We start from the raw sequence: 12,948 nt of genomic DNA, 5'->3' as shown, positions 1-12,948 counted from the left end.
AAATCATAAATATGGCAAAAAGTAAAATAAAAGGTGATTTAGAGTTTCTTAAAGATGAAATTTCTCATGAGCAACTTAAAAATGCGACTCCAGATCCTGATTGGTACAGACCGATAACAGATGAATCATGCTAATGGAAGACGGAGCTATTTTTGTCTGGAATGACGTAATTAGGGTTTGTAGTTTATCGAAGCATGAAACCACCTTATCTCTAGCAGGGAGGTGAGGAGACTCTGGAACCTTCCAACTGTTCTTCTGCAGCCTGATGGAGGATCTTTCTGCTGTTTTTGAACAAAGTATCTTATGGTATTTTTACAGTAAAGTGATGCGCATTTTTATCAAATATCTAAAATTTCTGCAAATTAAAAATGGGTTTTTCTTTAAATCTTGACGAGTTTTAGTTGATCATTGGTGTCAATGTCAAACAGCCGGTTTCCTGTTGGGTTTTTTCCAAAATAAAGTACAGACTTTTTTATTTCTTTTTCTTTTTAATGCTCTAGAAAAGGGCTTCTTGTTCGTTTCATGGTAAGAAAATGGTTTCCCCATAAAGCGGTGGCGGCTCCCTCCTGTTTATCTCTACGGGGCGTGGATGCTCCGTATAAATGACGGCTCAGACCGCGTTGAGCTGCCAGGATCTTCAGGACTCGACATGAGGACCTCGGTTCTCTGCTGGCTTTTAAGTCTCTCTGCCTTCACGGGGGCTTCTCTGCCTCCACCATGTGACAGGTAAGGTCAACAGCTTTCAAAATGCACGTTTTTGAATGTAGTTTTTAAATCCCTTCATCTTCTACTTCACTAGTTTGGAGGAAAAACTTTTATTTTTGTAATTTTGGGTCATTCTTGATATTTTCAGTCAAATCTACTGTTATGGAGCCATCCTGGATCATATGCAGAGAGCTAAGTTCTTCACAGATGATAAACACTTTGTGGACATGAAGCTGAACTCCCCTCCTGGTGAGGGTCAACTCTAATGTTTGGTCCCTCCACCTCCTGGTGCTGCTGCTGCAAATCTGTCCCTTCTTGCAGATCTTGTTCTGTCGTCCTTCCACAACCTCTCCACTGAGTTCCTGAACTCCATGGTTCCTCCTGCTAAGCTGCAGGAGTTCCTGGATCAGTACTTCGAGGAACCGGGGACGGAGCTGGAGCCGTGGGCTCCACCAGACTGGAACGCCCAGTGAGATCCGGCCGCCCTGACCCTCGCAGCTTCACGCTCTCTTTAGTGGCTTTATTACGGGGACTTTGCCTTTGCAGGCCAGAGTTCCTGACGGGAATCGCAGACGATAAGCTGCGGGAGTGGGCGGGGCAGATACATAACCTGTGGAATTCTCTGGGCAGGAAGGTGACGACTTTCACAATATTTGTCCTTTAAATTGTTCAAGAACCCAGAATGTAATGGCTTCATTTCTCAGACGTGAGACAGGGAAGGACCGTCTTTTACTGGATCAAATTTAGCTTTTTCTGCATCTAGACTGATCGCAATGCTTTCTAATTTTTGGTTCCCAACTTTTTCATTCATAACCGGATTTGTTGTCTTAACAAAATAAACAACCCTACAATAATTTTTTTTTTGTAAGTAGTTAAATGTTCAAACTCAGACTTAAACCTTCAGGTAATGGAAGTTTTGGGATCGGAATTGGTTTATTTCAGGCAACTGAAACAAAACCTAAGCCAAAGAAATACACATATATAGATATATATAGATAGATAGAGATATAGTTAGATATAGATATATCTAGATATATATATCTAGATATATAGATTTATAAATATTTTAACCTTGGAACACTTTCACTATAACGTTACACCATCACTTTTGCCTGATAATTTTTACCTGCTTTGATAAATTGCAAAATTTTACCCAACAAAAAGTACTTTTCATAAATAATCGATCAAAACATGACAAGACGTGATTAATTAGTGGTTTTCTGTTGTATGTGTAGCAAAATGAAAAAGAAAATCATAAAGTTCCTAAAAACATGCTCAAAAATGAGTGAAAAATAAGGAATTTACGAACAGAAAAATGATAAAACACTTAAAAAAAAAAAAAAAAAAAAAAAAGTGGCAGGGAGTCACCAGACATTCAGTGGAGTTTATGATATTGATGATCTTCCTATAAAATGATACTAGAAACTTGGTATTTGGTCCACCCCGTCCTGGGACCTGGGACTTCCCTGGTGAAGGCAGACGCCTAAACACGCAACATATTGAAGTTCATGTAAATAGTTTTGCTAATTAGTCTTGAATTCATTGGAAATATAGAAATACATGTGTGTGTGTATGTTTATCCACATCTAAATGATTCCATCATAATTACTCTCAATCATAGATCCCATTGCATTCATTAAATATATTGTCATTTGTTATTAACAAGTTCTGTGAATGTCTTTTTTTGTTTTTCTAACTAAAGTTAGCTTGGACAGATCTGCACATGTGCTGCTTTTCCAAGAGATTTGAATCGTAATGGTGACTTTGAGGAGCAGAAAGAGAAGCTCTGGAGTCTTTAAAACAATCTGAGGAACTCCAACATCTGAGCCATGAATGAACCTTTTTCATTTACTGCAGCAGTTTTTTTTTTTAAACCTGACCTTCATCCAGTTTGGATCCTCTGAACTCTTTCAGATCCGCAGCGATGTCAAAGATCACCCAGAGCTCTACTCGCTGATCTACACCCCCCATCCCGTCGTGGTGCCGGGGGGCCGCTTCAGGGAACTCTACTACTGGTGAGTGAGCCGTCATCCCGGAGCTGCCTTGCCCTCCTCTGACCTCTGACCTCTGACCTCTGCTCCCCTCAGGGACTCCTACTGGGTCATCAACGGGCTGTTGGTGTCCGGGATGACGAGCACGGCCCGCGGCATGATCCAGAACTTTCTCTACCTGGTCAGCAGGTGAGGCCACAAGCTTCCTGATCGGTGAAGCATGATCTTCCTGAATAAGCAGTTTGGCAACGCTGGAAACACAGATTCCTGCTTCTGGTATCAACACTCCAACTGTTAGGAGGAAGTGAGCGCTTTTATTTTGAAAAGATGCAGGAATATAAACCATGAGCTTTTTTTCTCTTTTGGTCTTGTATGTAGCCGACAAACTTAGGGACCGTCTACAAAGTGCAAGAAAAAAATTCTTTCATAGCACTGAAACAGGAAGTGTTTCTTTGTAGGTACACTACAAAATAAAATACCTTCTTTAGTCATTAGCTTTGACAGTACAAGGTCTCTTCTGACTAAGCTCATCTGCATGATTCAGAAATACCTTTTACTCTTTTTAAAAACAAAACAATTAACAAAAAAAAGACATTATGAAATTTGTTTTTGAATATGTGCATTGGTCATAAAATTTGGTCGGCAGTTTAGGAAAAAATAGTGCCTACGATCACCAAACACGGCATGATTACTTAATATCGGCTCCAGATCCGACTGCGACCAAAAACTTTAGTGGAAAAACATTTTATTCTTACAAATTTAAGGAATATCTGTGTTTTGATGTAGATCATTAGGCCTGCACAATGAATCACAAATTTATCGTTATCGCGATATCGAACTGTGTAATAAGCACTTCGCAAACGAAAATTGCAATAACTGGTTACTTTAGATGTGCTAAAACAATCTTATTGCAGCTTGAAGTACTTGGCAAATCAAAAAAATCCATTTATGCATTTGACCAATCGGATGAAGCCCTTTTATGTTCGATGCTCGCCTCCCTGGTAGACTAGTTTAATTTGGAGTATCATTTAAGGTATGTTGACTCTTTTTTAAAAATTTATTTAAACTACAGTAAAATGGAAATTATGTTTTTGGTTGTTTGTTCATGTATCGCAAGCTATATCGTCATCACAATATTAATCGCTAATATGGCGAGTTTTCCTCGTCTCGTCCAGATCCTAACAGATCCTAAAGGGTTTCTGGATCTATAGTTGTGGAAAAAAAGGCAGTTCAATCAAAACATTTGATGTATGTCAGTCATTCGGTTTCTAATGTCGGGTTTTATGGCTTTCTTCTTCGCCTCCTGCAGATACGGCTTCATCCCAAACGGGGGGCGGGTTTACTACGAGAGGCGGAGCCAACCCCCGTTCCTCACTTTGATGGTGGAGAGCTACTTCAAAGCCACCAATGACACCGAATTTCTGAGGTGGGGTTTGGGTCCTTCAAAATAAAGCAACCAGATCTCACCTGTTTCTGCCCCCCCCCCCTAATATTCTTAGAGCCGCTTTGCCGGTCCTGAAGGACGAGTACGAGTTCTGGATGCAGAACCGTTCTGTGGCTTTGGACGTCGCCGGAGCAGAACACCGACTGAACCGGTTCCATGTGGAGGCGGGCCTGCCCAGGTACGTGTGACGCAAAGCTGCACCGCCCGTCCCCGCCTGCCCCCCCCCTGACCTGCACGCCTCTGCCTGCAGACCCGAGTCCTACACTGACGACCTGGAGCTGGCAGAAGGACTCTCCGAAGGTACGGACGAGGCACAGAAATGTCCCAGGGGACTCATTTAAGACACAAGACATGAAGTATTTATGCTTACAGACTCACTCACTCATGCCCAGAGTGTCAGTAGCAATGAACAGCTGATGGGTACGATCAAAAGACGACTTTAAACATCTAGAAGACAGAAACACATCTGGGGACATCCGGGGTTCTCTGTTCAGTCGAGTCTCAAAGACCCTGGGGTGTTTGATTTCATGTCTCTGGAAGGTCACTGAAAACCTCCATCCATCTTCTGGCGCTCAGGTGGGCCTGGGGTGTGGGGGCAGCAATCTAAACTTCCCTCATCCCCCACCTCCATCTCCTCTGGGGAGACCCTGAGGACCAGCTGAGAGAACAAAGGTCCTACATCTGTGTGTTTGCCATGACTTCAACATCTGTTATTCTTCAGCAGATTTTCTATAGTGCCATAACTCCATTTAAAACGGAGGAAAATAAGCTTCTTCATGTTTGTTTTTTTGCTCCTGGGGGGTCACACAAACCTCCCGGGTCTCTGTGAAGCTCCATCTCTGACGTCCCCTGTGGCTTCAGGGCTCCGGGACCAGCTGTGGGCGGAGCTGAAAGCAGGTGCGGAGTCCGGCTGGGACTTCACCTCCCGCTGGTACATCGACGCCGAAGGCCACAACGGCGGCGCCCTCAAAGACACGCGCACCAGCCAGATCCTACCCGTCGACCTCAACGCTCTGATGTGCCGCACCGAGCGGACCCTGGCCTCCTTCTGCCGGCTGCTGGGTGAGAGGCCAACCCCATCACCCGCCGCGCTCGGCCGCTCCGCAGCGCCGCTTTGACGTGTCGCTCTCTGACAGGTGAGGACGAGCTGGCCGCTGTGTACCAGCAGGCCACGGCCCGGAGGGTGGAGGCGATGGAGGCAGTGCTGTGGGACCCCGAGAGGGGAGCCTGGTTTGATTACAGCCTGCTGTCCAAATCCAAGCACTTGGAGTTCTACGCCTCCAACCTGGCGCCTGTTTGGGCTCAGTGCTTCTCTCTGCCAGAGATGGGGGAGAGGGCCGTGCAGTACCTGAAGGTTGGAGCTCAGCCACAAAAAACCCTTCAAAATAAGAGCTTTGATATCGTGTTTGTGAACATTACAAAAACTTATTTTAATTCAGTTTATTTTCATTTTTCTTCTTTAATGAGTGGATATTTTTTGTCATTCCTCTCTTTGTATTTTGATGCATCAAAAGTCACCTCCTCAGCTGCAGGAGCAATGCCTGCTTCCTCCAGCAGGTGGCAGAAGTGCACTACATAGCGTTCCTCTTTGGTGTTTTTGTTTCTCTGTACAGGAAAGTGGCGCTCTCAAGTTCCCCAACGGAGTCCCCACGTCCCTGAGGGAGTCCGGGCAGCAGTGGGACTACCCCAACGCGTGGCCCCCTCTGCAGCACATGCTCATAGAAGGTTGGAGGAGCCCCCCCCCCCCCCCCCCCCCCCCAAAAAAAAAGCTTGAGGGGGTGAAATAAAAGCTTCTGCATCATCACTAAAACTCAAAACCCTATTTTCAATTATTAACGGAACTCTGGGCTCCAGAAAGTGGAGATTCTTGGAGATTGTACTTAAATTGATTCCACTGCACTATGATTTAATGCAGTAAAAGCGACGGAGAGCTTTGATCCCATGATCATGTGTTTCCATGGAGAATCGGTGTCATTAATAACCCATCAGAGAAAAAAAAATGTTGTCCAGTTAATTTTAAACATTTTAATTATGTTTGGGTTATTAAAAACATAATTAAAATGTTTTTAATAAATCAAAAACAATTCCCAGAGCCCCACCCTTCACATTTCATATCATTGAAAAGCCCAGGATGTCCTCTGTAGAACCAACGTTCATTCAGTGGTACGCAGTACTTGGTGGGAAAATGCTTCCATATCTTTTTTTTAATGCTTCATTGTTGAAAACACATAGAACAAGAATGCACGACAAGAACAATAGTCCTAACAATGGGAATGCCAGAGGATGCCAAATATATCACAAAAGAAATGACATTGAATATGAAATGTTTTTCATATCAATTTTTTTTGTTGGAAACAAATTTCAGATAAGTGGCCACTATGGATCCTCTAACTATGGGATGGTTGTGACACGCTGCCCCCTAGTGGTAGGAGTCTGTGCTAATTAAAAAATGGAATTTGTTTTTACAATCTAAAGTAATTATTTGTAAAGTGACCTAGCTTTTGTTTTGCTTTTGACTAGTTTGAAATGCGGGAAAAAAATCGTTTTTGTTCCAAACACTCTGCTGTCACTGTATTTTTCACTGTGATGAGCTCTGATCCGTTCCCTGAAAACTGGTACTGAACGGGTTCTGTTTCCCTCGTCCTAACTGTCCGTGTGCCTCTGCAGGTCTCTCCCAGCTTCCTTCAGGCGAGGCCAAACAGCTGGCTTTGGACCTGGCGCAGCGCTGGATCAGGACCAACTGGCGGGCCTACATGCAGCATGAAGCCATGTTTGAGAAGGTGAGTGTGTGAGGGGTTCTCGAAGGGGCAGCAGCAACACAGAGGTGTGAGGCTTGTGATTACCCCCCCCCCCCCCCCCCGCATGACAGTATGACGTGAACGGAGACGGCAAACCCGGCGGTGGAGGAGAATACGAAGTGCAGGTACGTCCTTTAGCTGTAAAAACCCTGCTGTCGGGTGGGAAGAGGATTTGTTTGTGACTGAACCGGACCTGTGCTGCTGCAGCTGGGCTTCGGTTGGACCAACGGCGTGGCCCTGCAGCTCCTGCAGCAGTACGGCGCCAGCCTCACCTCGGCGGCCAGCCGTTCGGGCTGCGACCTCCTGCTGCCGCTGGTCTTCACGGCTGCTGTGGCGCTCCGCTGAGTCCCAGGTGTCAGAAAGACCCTGGGTGGGGGGTTTGTTTTCATTTTTCCTGCTTCACCTTCCCTGCATCCCTCCTGTCTGCTGAGCTGCTGCACAAAAACAACCCGACATGATCTGAGAATGCAGAGTGGACTCCTACTTTTTTTGTGCCTCTTCTAAATCCTGAGTGATCTGGATCATGTAATTAGCAGGTTTAAGGGGATGTAATTTATCACGAGTGAGGATTACTCTGATGAATGTTTTTGTATTTCCAATCAGAGCTAAATGATCCTTGACTTTATGAGAAGCTGCAGATCATTTCTGCCCTTCTGGACGGCTGGCAGCTCAAACCTCAGCATTAACTTGTTCTAGATATTGAGCTGCGATTACAGTTATTCACTTAATTAAATTAGAAAGTTTATGGCTTCACTCCCACAAAACCCACTTTGAATGTAAATGAGCGCATGTGAGAAATAAAATGTGAAGAGAAAAGCACTGAATGTGCAACAACCCGTGTTTTTAATATTGGATTCATTCTGAGCAACCGATTCTCTGATAAATCAATTCTTGAGATATGGGAAATGTTTTTCCAGGGAAAATAAAACCTTTTTCTGTAACAGATTTGGATTATTTTTGGGCCACACAGTAAGAGAGGATGAACAAATAAATATATGAGAATGTAATAAAAGAAGTTTGAAAAATGATGAAAAAAAATAAAATTTTGTGAGAAAGAAGAAAAGTAGTACGAGCGATGACGGAAGTCAGTTTCTGAAAATGGTTGTTTAAGTCAGAATTCTTAGAATAAAGGCATGAAATAAATGAGGACCGGTACAGCGACCCAGCAATCCAGTGGTGCGGTTCCCGACTACCACGAGATGCTACGGAGACGTGTCAGCCAAGACACTCCCACAGCATCCAGAGACTTGAGGTACTCGAGGTGGGCCTCATCCACTCCTGGAGGCTGACACCTTAAAAAGCTCCTTCAAAGTCGGAAGAGTTTTTTTTGGTCATTTCTGCTTGCATGTGTGGAGACATTTACTCCATACCATATTTAAATGTGTCCAAGAGAAAAAGGGATGATAAGAAATTGCACTGAATGAGGATTTTGATGCATCTCTCCCCCCCCCCCCTGTGTGGATTAAGCTGCTAAATGTGGCGAGAAGTCGGAGTTCAGTGGAGATGAGGCGGCGGTGCAGCATGTGTGCGGGTTTAGCAACACAACTGTTGACTGCTAGAGCCGCTCAGTTTGCAGCACACGGACTGCGAGGCTGCAGGGTCGGCTGCGTTACACCTTGTCGAGCAAGTAAAGGTCACGGTGCCTCAGGATCACCCACCACTGTGTAAAAAGAAAAAAAACCCAGAAACAAGCATCTGTACATCCATCCATCCATATTTATCAGCCACTAATCAACTTTCTTTATGCGTCGATCATAAAATAAAACCTGTAAAATGTTTAAAGACCCACTCTGATCATCTTTTGAGCTTTTTTACAAGCGTTCCCAGCCGTCTTTTAATTATGATTATACCATGGTCCGGTTGAATACTCGATTCTGATTGGCTCCTGGGTGTGGATTAAAACCTGCTAACCCCACGGTGAAAAAAGAAGTTCCGGTCACCTAGCTTAAATGTTTTGTATCACTGCGCCTGCTTCTATAAAACAACCTTAGCTTCATCATTTGGACAAAAAAAAAGCGGTGAGAGGTGAACTTTCTCTCTTAACTGATGCTTTATTCAACCCATCAGGACGATCAGCATATAGATATCGCCGAATCTTGACTACAGCGGTGGTGCTGCGTGACGCGGAATCTGTGTTACGTGATGCTGCGCTTTTTGTGAGAAAAGCGATCCAAATCTGAAAAAAAAAACAAGAATTAAGGACTAAAACCTGGTTAATATGTATTACTTTTGTAAGTGACCATGGTATAAGCGGGTTAATGGCCTATGAAGTATGCGTCATTACTTTTTAACGCACTTCGCTTCACGTCGGACAGTTCAGGCTTCCACGGCGTGCGTTAAAAAGTAATAACGCATACTTCGTTGGCCATTAACCACAATGGAAATGAATAATTACAGATGGAAACTTCTGTTGTGGAATCAATGAGGATGTATGTTTGCTGCTGAAACCATGTGCATGTGTGTAAGAAGAGGGAGTGCGTGCAGCGCAAGAGGAAGAGAGGGAGCATGCATGGAGTGAGGGAGAACAGTAATAAAAGGTTTCCCCCAGAAGCCCTTGAAGTCTGAACATAGGACTAGCAGAAAAAGTAATTTTTTTTGAATGTGTTTAATGTGTTTATTATAGTTCCAATCACGCACCATATGCAGAACTTTCAAAAAAGCAAAAAAAAAAACATGCAGTGATGCGGTTATCTTCACACACACGTGATACCCGCTCATACCTTGTTTTTCGATTTAGATCACCTTTGGGGCTGCGCGTCGTCACGGTAACTGCTGAGCTGGCACCGACCTCGACTGCAGCGGCAAAGGAAAGCGATGCGCATGCTTGATTCCCAATGGGTTAAATAAAACATCAGTTCAGAGAGAAAGTTCACCTCTTCCCGCTTGTTTTTGTCCCAAGCATGAAGCTGAAGTTTGCCAGCGCAGTGATATAGAACATTTAAGCTATGTGACCGGAACTTCTTTCTAATCCACACCCTGCAGCCAATCAGAATCGAGAATTCCCCCGGACCATGTTTAGCTTCATGAAAAATAAGACAAATTGAATAAGTATATTAGCCAAAACATAAACACAACTATTGAGATAACCATAGCATAATAAAAAAACATGCTAACAGGTCATCTTTAAGTCTTTATACCACTTTAAATCACAAAATCTGTTCATTTCTTCATCTGTATGGCTTTGGAACATCTCTGAATCCAATAGTGTGACGTCATCATTACTGGCAGGCCCTCCAACACTTGTTGCAGGCTGAACAGTTTTAGTAGCCACACCGGCGCTGCTTCTCCTGCATTGCTTGCAGTGGCCGAAACTGTTACACGCCCCTGCAGCGCCCTCTACTGGTTTAGTGGAAAAATACTAAACAAAAAATGAGCCTATTTTTTACAAGCACATAAGTTGCACCTGCGGCCAAGCTACACAAAATACTGTGACGAATGCTTAATGTGGCTGGTGCTACAAAGATGGCGAGCAATGTAAGACACATCCAGCCGTACAGTTTTGAGGCGGACTCCAGCTCAGACGAGGAAATAGAGCGGAGTAGGGAACTAGTGGCCCGGCCAATGTAGCTCTACGTCACAAATACCAATCTTCTTCCAACGGAGTTTCCTTTTGTCTGACCATCATTCACAGTGATTCCAATCAAGAAAAACTAATAAATGTAATTTTGAGCTTTATTTTCTTATGTTCTCCATCAAGAACATTTTCAAAAACCTGAATTTCAACAGAGGAAATTTCTATGAAAGCCTGCTCCAGCCTCCTGCAGCACAAACCTGCTCATTATCCCCACGCCGTACCGCTCTGCCCTGCCAGGATTAGCGCGCCTCCCCGCAGGCTCTGCAGGCTGCAGAGAGGCCGCTCGGCCTGCCATGATGAATCCGAGATGCGGCGACTCCTCTGCTGCCGTGCCCTGATCAATACGTGAAGCCCTGCAGGTCCGTCTGCAGATCAACGCCGTGACCTCTAATCTAGAAGCAGGAGCTAACTGAAGGTCTTTGGCTGCACAAAGAAATATGCGGCTTGTTCCTGATCTATAAGTCCCCTGCTTTTATACAGAGTCTAAAAACCTGCAACAAAACTCTAACTTTGAACGTCTACTTGACCTGATTACATATCGCTATGAGAGCTGAAATCTAAAGTCAATAAATTCTGGTGGATGACCTCTAATTCATGAGCTGGGTTTGCTGGTCTTTTGTCAGAGCTGCGTCAAGATTCTGTGTTTTTGAAATGAAAACACTGATGTTCAAAAACTGTTGCTTGTATAATAAAGTAACTGTGAAAAATAGCTGTAAAATAAAATGTTTTGCCTCACGACATAGAAGAAATTCATTCAGCATTCATTATTCTAAGTTTGATTAGTTACTGTATGAATGTATAACTGATGATTATATTGCTGTTGTGTATTATTTGTACTTAATTGCTTGAAATAAACCATTTCAAATAAAAATCAAAAAAGCTTATTTTTTTTATTTTAACCGACAGAATCCTGTTACCTCAGGGTTCTGTTCTTCAGGGAAACGGGACTTTTATTTTGGACTTTTTAAAGAATTCTGGATATTTAGCTGATTTTCACTCGATCTATACGTAATTACTGATCCTCATAGTTTGTTTTTAGTTTCCAGTGAGGAAATCTGTCTTCCACTTTTGACGGTGAGCCCTTGGGCTCAAACTATTTGGTTCCCAGACCAAACCAGTCCGTCCTGGGGGAGGATCCCTCCTTCATGTTGACACCCCTGAGGTTTCTTCGTTTTTTTCCGGAATCCGTTTTTTTAGGGGTTTTTCCTTACCGCGAAGGGGGGTCTAAGGGAAGGGATGTCCAGTTTAGTTTAGTTAGTTCAGTTTAGAATCTTTCTATTGAATCGTATGTATTCATTAACCTTTATATTTTATGTTTTACCCTACATCTATCTGCACAAAGCCCATCGAGACGACTGTTGTTGCGATTTTCGGCTATACAAATAAATTTGACTTGAATTGATATAAAATTGAAAAAAAAAAAAAGCTGAGTGTCAGGGTCCCACTTGAAGATTTTGGTACAAGCCAACTGAGGATTTGAATCTCAGGTTGGACACTCTCCTACTAGGCCACTAAGCTGGTATTAGTTCCATTACAGAACCATCACAACCTGAAATAATCGTCTAAATTTACTTTTCATGTCTGAACCAGTTTTATGGAGCTACAGTCTGTTTTGAATTCCCCGTGCTAAAGCCCCACTCTGATTAAAAATAGTTTTTTTAATCATGTTCCTGTGGCATTTTTGTCATGAGGGTGGACACGTAAAAAGAAAATTATGCGTAAAATTGTGTTTCGATGTCTGTCTTTATTCAAATCGCTGTGAATCAGGAGCAGACTCATTTATGACTCAGATAAAGGCAAAGCAGGCATAAGTGACCTGCTTAGAGCTCTCGGCAACGGGAATGGGGGCGGTGTTACTCTGCGCCAACAGTCCCGCCCACATCTTTGAGGAAATTTTTAATGAACTCCTATGTTGTTTTTAGGATGAAAACAATCAGAATTCAAAAACGGCTTTAAATAGATCAAAAGATGACAGCAATTCAGCTTATAGGAGGTCGAAATGAAAAATATACCAGAAATGAACGAGTTTCCTTCATTTTTTTGTATTTTGTCCTGTCCGTCAGCTGAGCAAACAGATTTGAGCGTTAGGCCTCTTGAGTTACTGTTACCATACTGAATCTTCTGACACACGAGGAGTATATTTGTGTGAACCCCTTTTGTATTTGAGTGTAAACTTTCGGTTATGTCAGCATTCTTGTTCGACTGGACAGAAACGAGCTTCCAGGCTGACCCCCGACTTGATTTTCAGACGTCGGATCGGTCTCATTCATCTTGGCGTTGCAGCTTCTGAAGCATCTCCGTGCTGCAAACAGAAGCATGAAGAAACCATTGAATTCTCTGTTAACAATTTCAATTTGTCACAACTTTTTTCTCAAACTGGAATGGCAGACATATTTTCGAAATTCCTCTAAAGTCGGAGAGCTCTTGGTGAACGTT

General features: G+C 43.3%; 1 protein-coding gene across 2 annotated transcripts; it reads left to right on the top strand.

The window, feature by feature from the left end:
• Nucleotides 1–505: 505 nt before the first annotated feature.
• On the top strand, nt 506–7,772 carry treh (trehalase (brush-border membrane glycoprotein)). Of its 2 annotated transcripts, XM_078929990.1 has the most exons (16): nt 506–726; nt 854–954; nt 1,027–1,174; nt 1,252–1,339; nt 2,620–2,720; nt 2,793–2,885; nt 4,006–4,122; nt 4,196–4,318; nt 4,391–4,440; nt 4,513–4,560; nt 5,002–5,202; nt 5,277–5,494; nt 5,754–5,865; nt 6,808–6,920; nt 7,010–7,063; nt 7,146–7,772. In XM_078929990.1, the coding sequence occupies exons 1-16, from the start codon at nt 590–592 to the stop codon at nt 7,281–7,283; spliced, it is 1,842 nt and encodes a 613-aa protein (XP_078786116.1). In that variant the 5' UTR covers nt 506–589; the 3' UTR covers nt 7,284–7,772. The 2 variants fall into 2 exon arrangements, with proteins under 2 accessions (XP_078786116.1, XP_023817400.1); XM_023961632.2 differs by lacking the exon at nt 4,513–4,560 and having other exon boundaries at nt 510–726.
• Nucleotides 7,773–12,948: the final 5,176 nt, after the last annotated feature.

This window comes from Oryzias latipes, chromosome 13 (genome assembly GCF_053564925.1).
Source record: "Oryzias latipes strain Hd-rR chromosome 13, Olatipes_Hd-rR_3.1".
NCBI lineage: Eukaryota > Metazoa > Chordata > Actinopteri > Beloniformes > Adrianichthyidae > Oryzias > Oryzias latipes.
This window is presented reverse-complemented; position numbering and strand designations above follow the sequence as displayed.

Coding starts and splice junctions, on each gene's coding strand:
- treh (XM_078929990.1), top strand. CDS start 590: ATGCTCCGTATAAATGACGGCTCAGACCGCGTTGAGCTGCCAGGATCT. Junction 5,495..5,753: donor GGGCCGTGCAGTACCTGAAG/GTTGGAGCTCAG, acceptor TTCTCTGTACAG/GAAAGTGGCGCTCTCAAGTT. Junction 7,064..7,145: donor GAGGAGAATACGAAGTGCAG/GTACGTCCTTTA, acceptor GTGCTGCTGCAG/CTGGGCTTCGGTTGGACCAA.